The sequence below is a fragment of the Corvus moneduloides genome, chromosome 22 (genome assembly GCF_009650955.1).
Source record: "Corvus moneduloides isolate bCorMon1 chromosome 22, bCorMon1.pri, whole genome shotgun sequence".
Taxonomy (NCBI): Eukaryota; Metazoa; Chordata; class Aves; order Passeriformes; family Corvidae; genus Corvus; species Corvus moneduloides.
This window is the reverse complement of record NC_045497.1, coordinates 7,146,868-7,165,638: the sequence shown is the minus strand read 5'-3', so window position 1 is coordinate 7,165,638 and position 18,771 is coordinate 7,146,868. Positions and strand designations below refer to the sequence as shown.

The window sequence follows — 18,771 nt, the reverse complement described above, 5'->3', positions numbered from 1 at the left end:
ACAGCTGAGCACGGGGGAGAGGATGGGAATGTGTAGGGAAGGAACATGGGATGGGAAAGAGAAGCTCTGGGGGCAGGATGTGATGGGCAGAGGGATCAGAAATGAGATAAAGGGAGATGGAAGGGCAAAGGGAAATGGAATAGGGGCAGAAGAGAGGAGGGATCTGAGCATCCAGGAAAGGAAAGGAGATACATCTGGAACAGATGATCTCTGAGGATGCTTGAGTGGGAGTGGGAAGGATCAGGCCATGCAAAACAGGGAGTGGAGGGGGTCTGAGGATGCCAAGAGGGAAGCAGCGGGATCAGAACTGCAGGTCAGGTGGGAACAGTGTGGCTGTGCACCTCTGTGGGCCTTTCTGTGCTTCCTGGGCTCTCCCTGTGTGTTTTGGGGAGCCCTGGACCCGTCGGTGTGCTCCCTCTGCACCCTGGCTGTCCCTTAGAGGGTATCCCAACCCCTGGTGTCCATTTTGGGGTAACCCCACCTCTTGGTTTTTTTTGTGCCATGCCCAGGCCCCAGTGCTGCCTTTGGGTGCCTGTGGCCCCTGGCTGTGCCTGTTTGGGCTCCCCACAGCCCTCAAGGAGCCTTTTGGGGTGCACAGAGCCTCTCCATGGGATTTTCTGTGTCTCAGAGCCCTGGGTGTGCCTTTGGGCTCCTCTGCACACCCCAGAGTGCGTGAGCTTTGCCTGGGCTTTACAGGGTGGGGTGTAGTGCATCCTCAGCCCTCTGGCTGTGCCCTGGACTACCCCAGACCCCGGGGCAGGTATCAGGAACACTCCCCTGGAGGGCTGAAGGGTTTCATCCCTTCTGATGAGGCAGAACTGGCTCAGCCACACTCAGGGAGAGGCAGAGTCATGTCTTAGAAGGGGCACAAACCATCAGAGACCCTGAAGGGCGCACAGACTCATTTCTGGGCCTTCCACCAGAGGACTGGGCATGACCCCAGTGTTACATCAGACAGTGTAAAACTCCTGACCCCAGGGAAGGTACCTGGGTGTTCCCACCGAGCCTGAGCCTGTATTAACCTACTGAACTTTGTGTTTTTGGACCCCACCCCTGATGGATCCAGACTGTGACCATCACTTTGACCATGGACACCGAAATTGCAACAACCAAGTCTTGTCACTGCACTCATGGGTGGTGAGACCTTTCCTCTCCACTCTCTACTCTTAATCTTTCTTTTTTTTCTTTCTTTTCCTTATGTATTTTCTAAAGTGTTATTTTTATACTTTTATATTGGTATATCTCTAAAGGAAATAACCAAAATGGCCACATAGGTGAGTTCCATTGCAACCAAAGTGTTAAAATAAATGTCACATATATATAAATATGTATGTATATATGTATATAAACACCAATCATTCAATGTCCTTTCACTCTCATCCATTCCAAGGGTGCCTCAAGAGCCTGGGTTATCCCACCTCAGAGATGGCTCGGAACAGCTCCGTCAGTTCTCCCCCACCTCACAGCAGCTCTGTGCCCACACAACAGGATGGGCAATTTTCCACAACCTTCCATTGCCTCGAGGTTTGTCTTGTAGCGAGGGGCCCAAAACAACCACAGTACTCGAGGTAGGGCCTCCCCAGTGCTGGAAGCATGAAACAGGGAAGAAAATGCAAAGCTTCAAATGTGACAGGGCCTGTGGTGCAGATACAGAATGCGAGTGCAGTCCTGCAGTTTGTGTTGCTGTGGCATTGAGAGGAACGTGGAGCAGGGCATGGTCTCGTTTTTCTGCTTGATACCCAACAACCCCTACCAAGGAATATTCCATACACTGGGACCACAGAGAACAGGAGGTTTGACCACAATCCCACCCACAGCACTTAGCATGGTCGTGGTTGATAAGGTATGAAATGTACCCCAATTTTGTACCTACCTAGGGGATGAGAGTTCAACCTGGAATTTGGAGGGACAATTTGATGGGGTTGTCCCCTTCATCCTGCCCAGAAGGGATGTCCTTGGGTAGTCCCCTTTCCCCTTCCCAGAAGGGATACCCCTGGGTAAATTCCTGGGTAAAGCCACGTCGAGTTTTTTGACACAGGAAATGAATCTATGATGGCGATGGCATTGTTGGAGCTCTCTGGGACTGTGCTGCAGGTTTGTTTTCTTTATGCCCAGCATAGGAATGGATCTGGTACAGGGTAACTGGGATCCCCATAACTGGTAATCACTTAGCCAGTTAACTGGGATCAGTTACCCTGTGTGTCACATTCAGTGAACCCTGCTCTGGGTGAACCCCACCAGAACTACACTTCATGGACTATTTGTGCATCCAACATCAGCCCTGTGGCTGTTTTTGCAATAACCTATTGTGGTACATCCTCCTCCCCCTGCTCTATGGGAGCTCCTGATAAGCACCTGATAAGGTGAAGTATCCCCTGACCGTACCAGGAACTCCTGAGTGCAACAGGAACAGCAGCTGCCTGTCCAAGGTGGGGAACAAAGGATAATCAGGCATTCCCTGACAGCCTTGGAACAGTCCCTACACGAGTCAGAGCCTGAGTGGAACGGCACCATTGGTGCTGGAGTTTTGAAAACAATTTCCAGATGTTTCAGATAACTTTGATTCTGGCCATGATGGAAACTTACTGATGACTGAAGCCAGTCATCTCCTGACCCTGCAAACACCAGTGCCTTAGAGGTCTCCTGTGCTGCAGCTCCGTGCCTGTGTAGGAATGAGGGCCACAACCTAAGGGATTTCCATGGGATATGTGGTGATGGGAGTACCTGGGTGTGATCGCCTGCTGAGGGGGTGATGGGTTATCAGGCAGAGGCCTATCCTTGGAATCTGCCAGGTGGAAGAGGGAGTGATGCTCAGGTGTCACGTTCTGTTCTGCTCTTGCCAAGACCCAGAGCCTTTGTAATCTCTCTCGTTATGACTCTTGATATCCCTCATTTACAGATAAATTGGCTGCTCCTCCCTCCTCCCCAAAGCGGGGACACCCCTTATCAAAGATTTGTGTCTCCAGCTGCATCAAAGAATTCCTGGGAACATTTGTCTTGTGCAGCTTTTGCAGGTCAGTGCATTTATCACTCTCAGTCTAACAAGAGTCTGTAACCCGCTGCTCCAGTAAACTGCACTGTTGGTGAATCTGTGTTTGTGAAAGTTCCCACTGGATGTGACCACACCTGCCAGGTGGAACTGGCTCCTATCAGGAATTCAGCCCTGCTGCCTGCAGCCCCTCTGATCCCTCAGGACCAGCTGGGACACTAGGTTTGTTTTCTGCCAAATTTCTAACTTGTAACACAGCAATTCCCAGTGTCCGTGTAAATCATTCTGAATTGATTTCCATCTGATTTTCCCATGTGCTTCACCAGCGGTTGTGGGAGACTTGTCGGGAAGGGCAGTGGCTGGGTGGGCCAGCCCCTCAAAATGGTAAGTACAGCCTCCTAGCACTGTAGGGTGAAGCCTGGGGGCAGGGGCGTGTCTGTGTGTGGCTCTGCACCCCTCGGTGATGCATGTGAGGTCACAATGGGGCGTTCTGCTTCCATGGAACCGTAACACCCACTTCCCTGAGAGCCAGAGACCAGCCCAGCTGTGGTGCCCCACTGTACCAACAGGTCCCCCCGTCCTGGGGCCGTGGTGGGATGGACAGGAGGAGAGGAAGAAGTCGGGCAGGAGGAGCCGCAGCCACGACAGAGGTTTACCCTAGCTTCCTCCTCGCGCTGTCTCCGGACCTTGTGTACTTCCACAAAGATGGTAAGGCCTTGAGATCCCCTGAGGTCCCAGCATCCTCCTCTCCCTGGGGTGGGAATGTGTTAGTGGCTTTGCCCAGGGAGAAGGTCCCTTTGGAGAAGGGGATCTGCCATTAGGAAGGTGAGGGGGGGATGATGAACTTCATAACTTCAACATCGCCCTTTCTCGTCTTCCGACAGAAATCACTAAAGTTTGGGATTGTGTGTCTGAATGCTATCGCCAAGACCTGCTGCTGAAGAAGGTGGGGCTGGTTTCCTTGTGGTCCTCCCTCAGACCATGGGGGTTTCCCGATCCTTCCCCATCCCGCCTGGCCCTCACCCAGCCTAGAGGGCAGAAGTGTCCCAGGCAGATCCTGAATTTTGGTCAGAGACCCACTGTGAGCACAGGCAAGAAGTCAAGTGGTGCTTGAGTCGGAGAACATTGGGTTTCCTCTTTGGAGTCTTCCCCAGGATGGCTGGAAAGGAGGGATGCCCAGGCAGTGCTCCTGCACTCCTTGGGCCTTCCCAGGCTCCAGGAGTTTCTCCCGCATGTCTTGCACCCTGCAGCTCCTGGAGATGAGGGAGTGAGGAACCATCTGGAGTGAAAGGCTCTTCTCCAAAGCTTTCCTGGCTCTCCTGAGAACCAGCCTCCATCTCAGGCCTTGGAGCTGCAGGGCTGGAAAGGCCACAGATCACCCTTAGCTTTCCCTCCTATCTGCCCTGTAACTGCCTGCTTTTGTTTCCAGAGAGTTGGGCTGATGGGCCTGGGTACCATACACATTATGAAAAGACCCATCTGGCATGGAGAAGGGGAAGGCTTCATGGTGGACAGTCTGGAGTTTGATCTGAACAAGCCGTTGCTGGTGGGGAAGAAGCTCCTCTGTGGGAACAGCCCCGTGCCTGGTAAGATGAGCCCTTCAGCCCCGTGCTCCCCCTGGACATTAACGGGTCCCTTCAGCAGCCTCTCCAGGGCTCTCTGGGTGCCGGGGCGTACTGGCTGCTGCCGGAGAGCTCCTGGAGGTGTTCCTGAGAATCTCCTGGCACCAGTGAGGCTGATGATCCCCACCACCTTGGGAAGGCAGGAACCAGAATTCCTGCTGGCTCCTGCAGCCACCTGGGAGGTTCTGTGGGGCTGGAGCATGGTGGTTGAGTTGGCGGTGCAGGGACAGGGGCTCATGGCACAAAAGCAGGACATTTGCTGCTGGGTGAAGAGTCACTGTGGTGGGAGGGGGTTGGTGAACTTTTGAGGGGCCACACAGAAGGGCTGAGTGAGTGACTTTGCGTCGGGTGGTTTCTCCACAGGGCTCTCCAAAACCAATGAGTTGGTCTGCGCTGAGGTGTCCTTGCGCCTGCACAAGCCCAAGGCCACCATCATGATGTGCATTGAGGCCACTTTAAAGATCTGTGTGTGGGCCTTGGCCAGTGGCCAGAACTTCGACTTTGTGTTCAAGGACATTGGCGTCCTGGTCTGCCGGGGAAGCCACGTAGCCATGAGGTTCTTTGAAGGCTTGATCCGAGAGGTGGCTCAGTCGGAGCATCTGGCAGAGGGTTTGCTCCAGGTGAGTCTTGCATGTATTTCATGTGCCCTCAAACTCCTGGGGACACAGCCGTGGCCTTGGGTAGCTTTCCACAGTCCTGGTAGCTGAGCCTGCCCTCCTGCTCCCAGGGAATTAGCCCTGGGCTTTGGCTCCTGTGGAGATGCTGCTGGTGTGGCCTTGTTATGCCAGAAAGCCAAGGCGGTGGAGGTGCTCATGGATTTGGGATGATGTAGGGGCACGGGGTGGCAGAGAAACGGCTGGGGCTGGGGGTTGAGGAGGGGCAGCTGGGGCTGGCAGTGGCAGAGGGGTTTTGTGCCTTGTGAACAGCAGGTAAATTCCCTGTGGATCCTGTTATGTCTCTGTCCCTGTTGCAGTCCCCAAATCTGAAGCCATTATTCATAGACCACACAGAAGAGGACATTTCCCAGATTCCTCCTGGAGGTGTCCTTGTGTTGCCGCAGTGAGTGCAATTGTTTCTGTACATGGGGGGTGATAACCAGCAACACCTTTTTGTCCAGGCTTCTCCCGTGTGGGAGGAATCCTTGGATGTATTTAATTTTGGAGGTGGAATTGAAATTGTGTAAGGTCCATGGCCATTCTGGCTTCTTTGGGGAGTGTTTCAGGTGGATTCCCTGGGAAGAGGGCCTTCTTTATCTTCCCACCTCTGTGGGAATGACCCTGGAGGCACACTTGGGGGCCATGGAAGCTCCACCAGCTCCTTCCTTTTCCTTTGAGAAAGAGTGAGAACCAACATGCCCCAGAGCCTGAGATGTCCTCAGTCACTGTGGGTTTGTTTTCCCTGGAAAGCATCTCTGACAAGGGGGATCCCAGACCTGGCTGAGAGGAGTGCTGTGGAGGGAGGCTCTTCTGCCTGTGCTCCAGTGTTATGTCTCCTTTGGAGAACTGGATGCCTGGGAACAACTTCTTCCCAGAGGCTGCCATGGACTCTGCTGCCCTTACTCAAACTGGTGTCACCACCTTCTTTGCAGCTTTGTGCAGGCAGATGGGAAGTCCCAGCCACATCCTGTAAGCGCTTCCCTACTAGGCAGTGGAACCACAAGCAAAACCAACACCAAGCGCCGAACAACTCCAGGTGTGTTCCCTCCTAGGAACGGACGTCCTCTGTGCCAAAGGGAATTCTGTCTCCTGCCAGAAAAGTGTCCCAGCAGGTCCCCTCTTTTTCTGAATGGGGACCCAAGGAGGCAGTGGGACAGGACCATGGAGCAACATGGCCCTCAGGGAAGGGGACTGGGCTGGGACAGGAAGGCTGGGAGATCCCTCATGTCCAAAATGTTCTGGAGATGCAGCTGAGAGGAGCTTTCTCTTTTTCTTCTTCAGGGAACCCTCCCAGCCAACACCTCCTTCTTCGTCCGCGTCTTTCTCCAAGTCGGATATGTGACGTGAAAGTGAAGGGAAGAGAAAAGAAAAAGGTTGATGGTGGAGTGCAGAGAGGGAGGTGAGAGTTTGGGAGCTGGCTTTGGGTAATCCTGTGCTTCTGGACAGGTGCAAGGAGCTGTCGCCTTTGGCCATGCTGCTTGTACTTATGGAGAGCAGATATGGGCATGTGCCCAAGGCCTTGGTTCCTGCGGCATGGGAAGCAGGCAGCAGAGTTTTGGAGAGGCCTGGAAAACACACTGGAGAAGATGCTCCCACTCTTCTCAGACAAAATGCTTGTGTGGTGTCTTCGCAGTTTGCTGCCTCCAATTGAGAACTCTGGGAAGAAGGGCAGAGCCACCGAGGGGATGGAAGCACCCAAAGCTGGGCTGGCAGCTCCCACCAGGCAGGGCAGACGTGTCCAGGTGTGTGACATGGATGTAGGATTGCGTCCTGCATCACTGCAGGGAGGCTTTTGAAAGGATCCCTTTGGATGTGTTTGTTCTGGGATGTCTTTTGGGTCTTCCATTCAGTCATGGGAACAACTTCATCATTCTGTACCATGTTGCAAGGAATCTTTCTCTGAACTGAACCTCTACGGTGTCCAGGCTTCTTCAGGAAGCAGAGGGTCACTGCCAAGAACTCTGGGGGAGAGAGCAGGAATCCAAACTGTCCCTTGGGTCATGGGCTGCGGGATGGGACCCTTGTTGTTGCCAAAATGTCTGAGCTGCCTTCCCTTTAATTCATGGAACAGCTTCCACCTCTGGCAGAGCAGAGGAGTCTGAGGAAGGCTGCTGCCTCCTATCCTGGAGGATTTGAAAGGCTAAGGAAGGAGAGAGTGGCTGCTGTAGCAGGAGTGGCTGCTGCTCTGTCCCCAGAGAGAAAGGAGGAGAAGACACCGTCCCCTCGTGGGGGGAGACCACAGCCAAGGTAAGAGTGTGGCAGCACCTAGCAGGGCCAGGGAGGGTTGAACAGATGGGATCAAGGAAGTGGAGCCCTGAACCCTGGGCTGGATATTGTCCCTTGGACATCCCCTGCCATGGGCATGCCCTGGGATAGCCCCTGATCCTGGTGTCCCATGTACCCATGCTGAAAGGGGTGGTGGGGCCAAAGGGAATGTGGACACAGGAGCAGCGGGAGCTGGGCCAGGCAGGATTCCAGCCAGGGAGTGAGGGCAGAATCTGTCCCTGCTTTGCAGGACCCCACGAGCAAAACAGGTCCTGCTAAATCTGAAGCCATACAAAGTTGCCCGGGAGCAGTGCAAGAAGGCCTTGCAGATCAACTTGTTACGGAAATGGTCCTACGACAATTTCCTTGGTAAGTATTTCCAAGCACTGGATGCGTTTTCCTGTGGCAGCACATTCCTCCCTTGCCTGGCAGCAGTCCCCGAGAAGCACTGTCTGTGCTGCTGGGGGTCCTGGAGCTGTCCCTGAACCAGACATGCCTTCCAGTCCCGGGTGACAGCCTCAGGCAGGATGGGGCAGGTAGGGATGTGGGTGGGTTCCTGTGTTGTCCAGCCTGGCCTCTCCCACGTCTTGGGCTGGCAGGGCTGGGTCTGCAGGGCTGGGGTGTCTGGGAGACTACAGAACCTCCAGGAGCGGACCTGGTGAGCAGAAGTTCTCTGCCCTCCTCCCTGAATCCTGAACAGCTCCTGATTCTGAGCTTGGTGAAGCAGCTGGAGCTCCACAAACAGAGAACAGTGGAACTGAGACATGGGGGCAGCCACCTGACACCACGGAACAAGGAATACCACATGACACCACGGAAAAAGAAATAAAGACCTAGAAATCCATCGCCTCGGTGTGTGAATTGTTGCTCCACACCAGGGACTGAGCCCCTGGTCGGGACAACAGTGTTTGGTGATCCAGATGGGACTGGTGGACCTGGACACCTCCAGTCACAGAATCCCAGGATGGGTGAGATTGGAAGGGACCCCAGTGGCTCGTCTGGTCCTACCTCCCTGCTCTAGCAGGGCCATCCCAGAGCACATGGTACAGGATTGTGTCTGGATGGGTCTGAAATATCCCCACTGAGGATATTACCCTCTCTGGACCACCTGTTCAGGGCTCGGTCACTGTACAGCAAAGAAGTTCTGCCTTATGTTCAGCTGGAATTTCCTGGTCATCAGTTCCTGCCTGTTCCTCTTGTCCCATCGCCAGGCCTCCTGGAGCAGAGCCTGGTCCCTGCTCTAAGCCCTCCCTGCAGACAGGGGCAGACAGGGATGAGGGCCCTTCTCAGCTGTGTCTCCTCCTGAGGCTGAACAGCCCCAGCTCCCTCAGCCTTTCCTGGGCAGGGAGATGCTCCAGGCCCTTCCTCATCTCCTCAGCCTCCACTGGCCCCGCTCCAGGAGCTCCCTGTCCCTACTGTGCTGAGGAGTCCAGAAGTGGACACAGCACTGCAGATGTGCACTCCAGATGTGCCTCCTGCCCTTCCTCCCTGACCAGAGGGGCAGGAGCACTCCCTCATCTTCTGGCAGTGCTCTTCCTGACACCCTCTGCTGGCACAGGGACAGCTCATTGTCTCCAGGACCCCCAGGTCCTTCCCCGCAGAGCTGCTCCTGCAGGTCACCCCCAGCCTCTGCTGGTGCCTGGGGTTGTTCCTCCACAGGTGCAGGACCTGCATTTCCCTTGTTGAACTTCAGAAGGTTCTTCCCTGCCCATCTCCCCAACCTGTTCAGGTCCCTCTGAGGGCTGCACAGCTCTCAGGGCCGTTGAGGCTGGGCCTAAGGAGGAACAAACGGGGCCAGTCCGAGGTCTTCAGTCTATGAAAGGTGATTTTGGCAGGGGGGAACATGACAACTGACTGACGGCCACCAGCTCCAGAATCCCACCAACTCCAAAGATGGACAAGACTGAGCCTGTGGACTAATTAGTGTGAGAAGGGAGACAATCATTTAACCAATAGAAGATAGAATATTAATTAGAGAACTCTGTAACATGTAGCCAGTGAATGTTGAGGCCTTTGTTTGCTAAAATGTAAAAATAACGTAAAGCTCCAATGAATGGGGGAGCCAAAGTCTGTGGGAACCACTCAGGTCCTGCTGTGCACAAACTGGAATAAAGATATAGAGGTCTCTCACCTCGGGGTGGGAACTGGCTCTGCACAGCAGGGAATGAGCCTGGGATTGGGACAACCAGACCCGCCTTCCAGCCCCAGGATGGCCACAAGCAGGACGAGGCAGGTGGAACACGGGTGTGTTCCTCTGGTGTTGGGCCTGGCCTCTCCCAAGTCTTGAGCTGGCAGGGCTGGACCTGCAGGGCAGGGGTGTCTCAGAGGCCACAGAATCTCCAGGAGCAGACCTGGTGAGCAGAAGGTTTCTGCCCTCCTCCCTGTACATCCAACTGACCAGTTCCTGGTCCCCCCGAGCTTGGTGAAGCAGCTGGAGCTCCACGACCCCAGAGAGAAGTGGAACTGGGACATGGGTGTGGTATGGGGTCATGGCCCCACACGGACCTGCGCTGTGACCCTGAGGAGCAAAGGGGCACAACAAAGCCAAAACATCCTTCTCTCTAAATTGGAATAATTCAAATTTCATGGACGGACTGCTCAGGGGATAAGGATCTGGTTGGATGTACTACATACAGGATAGTGGTGAAGGGCTCAGATGGAGCTCAGTGACAAAGGGGTGTCCCTCAGGGTCCATAGCGGGACCAGTGCTTTTTAATGTCTCCGTCAATGACAAAGACAGCGGAGCCAAGGGCACCCTCAGCATGCTGGCAGATAACCCCGAGCTGAGCAGTGCAGGTGACACACCTGGGAGACAGGATGCAATTCAGGGGGCCTGGACAAATTCCAGAAGTGGGCCCATGGGAACCTCAGGAGGATCAAGGCAGCCAAATACAAGGTCCTGAACATGGGTTGGGGCAACTTCAGTATCAGTCCAGAAATGAGCTTGTCCCTCACTTGTCCTTCTTCCACTCCAAGTCCTGCTATCAAGCCCTTCATTCCCAGAATGGATTGAGACTGGGGGTTTTCCCAACTCATGTGCAGGACCTCATGAGATTCCCATGGACCCACTTCTTGAGCTTGTCCAGGTCCTCCAGGATGGCCTCATCCTTTGGGTGCATCACTTGTCCTGCTCAGCTTCCTGTCACGTGCCAACAGGCTAAGAGTGTGCTCAACCTCACCGTGTCCTTGATAAGGTATCAAAGAGCACTGGTCCAAGGCAGGACCCTGAGGTACACCACCCCTCACTGGACATAGAACCATTGACTACAACTCTGTCTGCATCTGTTGGTTCAGTGTTGTCTCTTGTGACACCTCTCCAAAATTGCCTGTCCCTCTCTTTGGGTTCTCTCCAAGGCTGGACTTGATAATCTTGTTGTTTTTTTCCAACCTTAACAATTCTCTGGTTCCCTCAATGCCTCTTTAATCTGTTGTTTAGTTTCCACCAAGCTGTACTCAGGGCTTAAAGGGTTTTGGAGAAGAAAATGGTTGTAAAAATTACCAGTGGAAATGTTCTCAGAGATTTTTACTCTGCCCTATGCTGTTCCACCCTTAACCCACATTACAGTAATTAAGGGCAGAGGCCTGAGCTGCTGTGGGGTTGCAAATGCTGTTGGCTGCTGGCCAGGGCAGCAGAAAGCAGAGAAATCATTACAGCAGAGGAAACGGGCTTGTTTTGTTGGAATACAGATCCTTTCAGGGGTTTAAATTTCATGGATGAGGCTGGTGGAGAGGGGAGAAGCAAAGTCTGTCAGCCCACACTCTGCATTGTCAGCTCTGCTTCAACTCTACAGTAATTTTTGGGTTATAATGAATCCGAAAAGTCCCATTCCGTCCCTTCAAGCCCCCTGCCTGGGGACTTGGCTGCTTTGGATTCTGGAATTTTACTCCAAGCAGGAAGATGATTTTCACTGTAACTGGAAAAATAATTTGGGTTACAGCAAGAACTGGAGCCTTTGGGGCATAAAGCACTGCTGAGATTTGAGGAAGGTGCTCAGTGGGTGACTGTTGCCCTCTCCTGCTGGGATCAGGAACATTGTTCTCCGGGTGTCTGTGTTAATCCAAACCCACAAAATTCCAGACATCATTTACAGATTAAAGGATCTGAGCTTGATGTCAGAACCGAGCTGAGGCACATTGGTGTTCTCCATCCGTGTGACCCTCCCATGTTTCTATATAAGCATGGAGGTCACAGAGAAATGGATTTGATTCCTGGCAGCCTTTGTCCTTAATGACACCTCCCATGCCTTTTAACACATGCATCTTAATTGGGGGCAGAAAAGAGCAAAGATGACATTTTGTAGCTGGGCATGTGCAGGCACAGCCTGGGCTTCTCTGCCTTGGTACTTGGCTCTCTCCAAAGCCCTAACAGGAGTGGGGTGACAAGGGACAGGACCTGGGGAAATGGCCTCAAGTTGTGCCAGGGGAGCTTTAGGTTGGATGTTCGGAAATTCTCTTTGTGGAAAGGGTGGTCAGGCACTGGAAGGGGCTGCCCAGGCCAGCGGTGGAGTCACCATCCCTGGAAATGTTCAAAAAACATGCGGATGTGGCATTTGGGGACATGGTTAATGGTGAACAACCTATCATCAGGTCCTGGGTTGATGGTTGGACTCAATGATCTTAGAGGGCTTCTCCAGCTTTAGCAATTCCATGATTCTGTGATTACACTCTTAGTTCCTGGAACTCCCAGAACAGCCAACTGACTGCATCAGTTTTTTTCTATCGTCTTCCAAATTTCTTTTTTTTTTACTCCCAGCTCTGCAGAAAGTGGACAGAATTATGGGGACTTTCAGGTGTTGCCTGAGCTCTATCTCCACCACTTATTTGTTGCAGTTTGGAATGTTTTGCCCACCCACGTCATGGCCAGTGTCTCAAAGTGCGAGCAACTCATAAATCCCAGGATCTGCCCTGGGTGTGACTGACCTGCTGTGCTACTGAGCAGATAACTGAGAGTCCCCTCAAGCTTTATGATATGTCAATAAAAAGTTTGGATTAATGGATTACCAACCTAATGCTGTGTGAAGTCTTTATAAAGCTCTGACTGCTGGGCAGTCTGAGAGCTCAGGAGAAGAGGGAAAGTCGGAGAGACACAAAAAAGGTGGAGAAACACCAAAGGCAGAGGAAATAAAATCTATCCAGGTGAGGAGAGGTTTGGCTTTGCAGGCACTATGAAAATCTTTCTTTCCTGGACAGTCCTGGCAGTCCTTGTCCTGGTGCACGTCTCCCAGGCAGTCTACGTTCAGGTGAGTCTTTTCCTCTTTCATTTGTTGGTATTAAGAGTTCAACAAAGTGCTGATATTTTTTAAACTTCTGGCTGCAACAGGAATTTTGAACTAAATTAATAGACCTGAATTTTTGCTTTGCTCTGCCTTGATTTCCACCTGCATCTCCCTGTGCTCTGGGTTTTCCTTCTGTGAAACACTTCAGGTATCACTAAATGCTGCTGCTGGTTTTTTACCTTCTCCAGCCATATCTCTGCTCTGAAATCCCTCAGGGACTGAGGCGTTTCATACCTGGAGTTTTCTCCTGGACCTAAAGCCACGTGTGGTGAAAGTGCTGACTTTAGAGAGTGATGCAAACAAGGGGTGACAAAGGAGAAATTGTCTTGTGTTACCTGGTTCTAGTCAGGAAGTTCTTTACGGAAATGATCTGTGAGTTTAGGGGATGGAGCCTGTTAAAAAAGGGCAAAGAAGAGCTTAGTTGGATCCAATTAAATATTAATAGGCAGAAAAGTGATTAGAGGAGACTCAATGAAATTTTCCAAGTACACAGCACCTATGGCCGATATTCCATGCAATGTGGAAGGGGTTAAGAAGGTACTTCAGGGCCCTGGTCTGTCCTTGGGAGAGCTTTGGATCTCTCTGCACTCATCGTGAGAAACAGCGTGGGAGATTTCAGTCTGATTGCAATATAAACTACTTCCTCGGGAGCCAGGAAAACTAATACCTGTTAAACAGTTATTGACTCTATGTGTCTGCAGCAGGTTTCCAGGGACAAGGTATGTTTGTGTCCTGGACTATCCTCTTTTTGTCCTTTGGATGGCAGAGGTATCCAGAGGTAGCAGGTTTAAGCTATTGCTTTCTCTCAAACCATTCTTCAACATTTACAGTCTCCAGAGGAGCAAACAGCTTCCTACCCAGTGAAAACCATCCCAGTTTTCTACTTGTAGCCATAAAAAAAATTAATAGATGAGAATGGCTGCTTCTATGTTGTGTAAAAGAGTAGGAAGCTCTGGAGTTTGAGCCGGAATTCTTCTCTCATTAATCATTAAATCTATGTTTTCTCCACTGTACTTGCAGTGAACTCTGTCTTGCACTCCTTTCACCTCAGTTCTTTTAGGTCTGACTGATTCTTTGACTCTTCACTACACAAAGTCAGCTTCCACTCTTCTTCCCTGAAATAGTTTCCTAGATTTCCCTTCCCTGGCCCATAATATGTCAGATTTAGCTCTCTCTAATACATCTTTCTTACTTGAGGTGGCAGGGTTTTGTTTCTATTTTGCCGTTCCTTTGTTCTTTTTTGTCCCTTGGACCTGCAGATCTCAGGGTTTGTTCCCAAGTCCTGCTTTCTCTGAGGTTGTGCCTGTGGAAATCCACCCATTTTAGTTCTGTGGGTTTTGGTTCTCAGGTGTGTGGCCAACAGCTGAATCTAGAGCTGCCTTTATACAGGAAAAGTGAATTTTTCATAGGCAGCCAGGGCTGATCACAGAATCAGGAAGCTGCTTAGTTTGGAAAGGCCCTTTAAGATCACTAAATCCAACTGTTCCTCCAGCACCAAGAGATCCACCATGTCCCCGGGTGCCATATCCACATGTTTTTCGAACACTTCCAGGGATGGTGACTCCACCACTGCCGTGGGCAGCCGGTGCTAGTGCCTGATCAACCTTTATAGGATCATTAAGGTCCAAAAAGATCTCTAAGATCATTGAGTTCAACTGATAAATTATCTGAGTAAGATCATAAACTGACTGCAAGGAATTTTACTTAGTTAAGTAAAGGCACGTCCAAAGTCTATCCGATTGGATTTTTTAAACCTTTAGCACCAACTTAATGTGATTCTGTAAAAAATCCCCCAAAACCCCAGTCAGAATCAAATCCCCTCCCCACTTATATCACACCATTCCCCACTGGACTCCTGAGATGTGAAACAAATGCTAATATTTGGTCTTGTGCTGTATCAGAGTCACTGAATTTTATTTCTTTGGATGAGGAGCTGTTACTTGATCCCAGAATCTCAGGATGGTTTGGGTTGGAAGGGATATTAAAGTTCATCTCGTTCCAAACCCTGCCATGGGGTTGGAACCTCCCACGTCACCTTACTGACTACATGTTGGCCATGAAACCATGTTAAAACAGCAGATAAAAATCAGTTTGAAAACACTTCTTCTGTCTTCTAGGCCAAACTCTGATTACCTGCAGACGGGCAAAGACTTTGTGCACTTGGTTAAACAGCTGCAATAACTGCAACCTAAATTTATGACCTCAAAAAGGGGAATTCTCTTGAAACTGAGGGAATGACCCTTAACTGATGCACAGAGACAAGCAACGAAAACATAGAGTAATATTTCTCAGAGTCCTGTCCCAGCTTCCTTAGGTGGTTTCTAGTGTGAGCTTTGAGTCAGAAGTGTAATATTTATGCTTCCAAAACCTCATTTTTCATGAATTGTGTGGGCAAGTTTTAAATTGGCACAGGGTGGGATTGTTGGGCTTTCTGTGGAGGGCCAGGAGCTGGAGTTAAAGATCCCTGTGGGTCCCTTCCAACTCAAGAGATTCTGTGATTCTAAATTAATGGAAACTTTCCACAAGGTGTCGGGGTGAAGGGTTTAAGCCCTTAACAATGTGTGGTGTGAAAGAAGAGCTCCTTTTGTGTGGTCACACCCTGCCAGGTCACAGCCAACACTTGACACTTCCACTGCTGTGTCAGGAGAAAGAGTGAACCAAATAAATTCCCATTTACTCCCATTGAACTCATGATTTTGTAGATCTCTACCACATATCCCTGGAAGTGCTGGACGGCACTTGGAGCAACCTGGTCTAGTGGAAGGTGTCCCTGCCTGTGACAGGGGGTGGAATGAGGAGAGCTTTAAGGTCCCTTCCAACCCAACCCAACCCAAGTCTCTTTTCTAGGCTGAAGAATCCCAGCCTGGATCTTCCTATCCCAGATTTTATGGGTCTTCTCATGGGGATGAGCCAGGCCCGAATTCTCCCTCTGTCCACTGCCCTCATTCAGCACAGGTTTTATCTGGGCTTTCTTTCAACACCGTTTTTTCCCTCTGTTATATTTTTTGGGAGAGCTCCTGGTGGAAATGGAATGGATTTGCCAAAGGCCTGACTTCCTGACACCTCTTTCTTCTGCACAGGATGGTGACTTGAAATTCTCCCTGGAGTCCGTGAAGAAGCTGAAGGAGCTCATGGATGGGAACAGACACATCAACCCTCGCATGATGGTTCCCATAGCCAGCTATTCCCCATGCCAAGAAAAACACCTCCCAGAGGAATTCCAGCCTGTGTGCAAGAGGGAAGATGCACCCATGATTTTTAGGAGGCTGAGTATGTAGTTCGTATTTCATAGTTTTCATTTTTACCACACTTTTCAACCTTTAACATTCCAATAGCAGGAGGCAAAGCCATGGAATTACTGCTGTGTCACTTCTAGGGCTGCTGGGAGGGTTTGTGCTGCCTTCGTGCTGCCCTTTCCCCTGCAAGGGTTGGGCTCCACGAACCCCCTAAGGAAAATTCCTGCAGTGCTGAGCTGAGCTGTTCCCTGGGCACATCCCACTGCTGTGACCATGGAAAAGTTCATCCAAGTAGAATAATGGAATCACTGAATGGTTGGGTTGGAAGGACCTTAAAGGTCATCCAGTCCCACCCCTTTGCCGGGGGCAGGGACACCTTCCAATATCCCAGACTGCTCCAAGCCCTGTCCAACCTGGCCTGGGACACTTCCAGAGATGGGGTAGCCACAGCTTCTCTGGGCAACCTGTGTCGGGGCCTCCCCACCCTCACAGGGAGGAATTTCCTCCCAGTATCTCATCTAAATCTACCCCTCTTCAGCTTAATCCATTCCCCCTTGTCCAAAGTCCCTCCGCCATGGGCTGCTGCTGCTGCAGTGTTTGCTTTTTTATGTTACTATATTTCATTTATCTACTGCCCAGTACAAGGGACACTTTAGGACGAAATGCTGCCATGCCCTGTTGTCCTCTTGCTTCCACATGTTCCCATTGCTTCCCAAGGAATTTAGGTATGACTTCATTCATTAAGCCATACTTTAGCATGAGCCAATTTTACTTAGAGCAGTATTACCTACAAGGATCTTAAAAATGATAAAACAGGAATGCAAAGGCGTCTCCAAGTGCTTTGACAGTGGCTCTGCCCTCCTGGCATCTGCCTGAAACCCTCCTTTCTCCCGGACAGGCCTGGCTGCTGAGGACGACCTGTGTGAGATCTGTGCCAACGCTGCCTGCGCCGGCTGCTTCTGAGTGAAGATGGAGAAACCCACAGAAGATGTGTCCAGCTGGGAAGTTTGTGCATTCCTGTGGCGAGATCATGTACTTTCACCAATCAATATTCCTGGGCTTCATCTCCCACTCCAGCCAAACTGGAGCTGCCAGCTCATGGGGACATCCCTGCAGTCTTGCAGCACCTGGATCAGGTGCCACCAGCAGAGGAGTTCTGCCAACAAGGAGGCTGTGACTCCTCCGAGAGGTGCAAGTGCTGCAGGAGTTGGGTGACACTGGAATGGAAAAGCCCTGGGTTCCATTTCCCACTATTCTGCCTTTGGATTTGAACAAGCTGGGTGAAACTCAGCATCCCCTGCAACCTTTTTAATAGCTAATATTTAATAGCTAATATTCAATGTCCAATAAGTAGTATCTAATCATTAATATCTGCCTGTGATTTGGCCTCCCCTACGCACAACATCACTGGGTTATTCCCTTTCCCAGTCCCTCCTTCCCAGTGTGTTGGATCCCTTTCCCTTCCACCTGTCTGCAGGTGACACCTTTGATTTCATAGCAGAACGCCAACAAATAACTTGGGACAAATTCCTGGTGTTTAGGAACACTTTGACAGCCAGAAATCAGACTGTTCCTTGTACTGATTGTTGTTGATTTAGGGAATGGGTGTAGAGGAGCACAGGAACACTTCTTCTCTGGTTGGATATCAAGGTTCTTTAAAGTCTCTTTGGGAGAAAGAAATTCCAAAGTGTAGTGCTAGAATCGCACTGAAATGAAAACATTGCCTGTTGTTTTATTTATTGGTGGCAAGATCGTGAAGAAATGATCTGCCCATGTTTATATGCTGTATAAGCAATAAAAACTAGCATTAATTTGGATTTTCTTTTGTTTTGTTTATGTTATTGCTGGGTTTGGGGGTGGGTTTTGTTTTAGGATACTCTTCCTGCCTACTTGCTTTTTCCCCATATAAGGGGCTTCATGTCTGGGGCTTCCCTGAATAAAATATATCTTTTCATAATGTCCTGAACTTAAACCAATTTGTAGTCACAGAACCACAGCCCAGAGCACTTAGTGCCATGCCCAGTCCTTCCTTGGACACCTCCAGGATGGGGACTCCACCACCGCCCTGGGCAGCCCCTTCCTATTCCTGACCACTCTTTCCACGAAGAAATTCCTCCTGATGTCCAACCTAACCTTCCGCTGTCAGAACTTGAGGCCGTTCCCTCAAGACCCTCCCAGGGTCTGCTCCTTCCCTGGGAGCAGACCCTGACCCCCCTGGCTCCTCTCCTGTCAGGGAGTTGTGGAAAGCCAGGAGGTCCTGCCTGAGCCTCCTTTTCTCTAGGCTGAGTACCCCCAGGTTCATCATCGCAATGCAAGTCCATATCAGATATTTTAATTTTTTCCCTCCTGACTGTCGAACTATTATCTCCATTTTTATATATGCAGCCCCCAACCCACAGGGAGCAGACGGATCTCAGTGCTCTGACAGCATCTTATGAGGTTTGTGTTTATAGCCCAAATGCTGAGTTGACCGAAATCCCACGTCAGAAAGAACTGATTTTGGGCAGACCTGACCTCTGGGCATCAGGTCACAATGCAAAGCCCTTCCTGAGGGGTCCAGTCAGAGGTAGGAGGTAGTAGGCAGAGAGTAGGAGGTGTCTCTGCCCAGGACAGGGGCTGGAACTATATGATCTTTGGGGTCCCTTTCAAACCAAACCATTTTGTGATTCTAGGATTCCTCAGCATCTCAGTCCCTGAAAAATGAGTGAGCTACAATGAATTGTCTCA

General features: G+C 50.9%; 2 protein-coding genes across 2 annotated transcripts; both read left to right on the top strand.

Annotated features, from left to right (window-relative positions):
* Nucleotides 1-1,433: 1,433 nt before the first annotated feature.
* LOC116454686 lies at nt 1,434-8,376 on the top strand. Its single transcript, XM_032131574.1, has 11 exons — nt 1,434-3,697; nt 3,874-3,935; nt 4,419-4,575; nt 4,975-5,231; nt 5,585-5,670; nt 6,200-6,303; nt 6,549-6,666; nt 6,901-7,009; nt 7,339-7,514; nt 7,783-7,901; nt 8,233-8,376. Exons 1-11 carry the CDS (start codon nt 3,586-3,588, stop codon nt 8,367-8,369), a joined length of 1,437 nt encoding a protein of 478 aa, XP_031987465.1. The 5' UTR covers nt 1,434-3,585; the 3' UTR covers nt 8,370-8,376.
* Nucleotides 8,377-12,299: 3,923 nt separating this feature from the next.
* Nucleotides 12,300-17,861, top strand: LOC116454880 (guanylin-like). The gene is made up of 3 exons (XM_032131964.1): nt 12,300-12,772; nt 15,889-16,078; nt 16,943-17,861. The coding sequence occupies exons 1-3, from the start codon at nt 12,698-12,700 to the stop codon at nt 17,005-17,007; spliced, it is 330 nt and encodes a 109-aa protein (XP_031987855.1). The 5' UTR covers nt 12,300-12,697; the 3' UTR covers nt 17,008-17,861.
* Nucleotides 17,862-18,771: the final 910 nt, after the last annotated feature.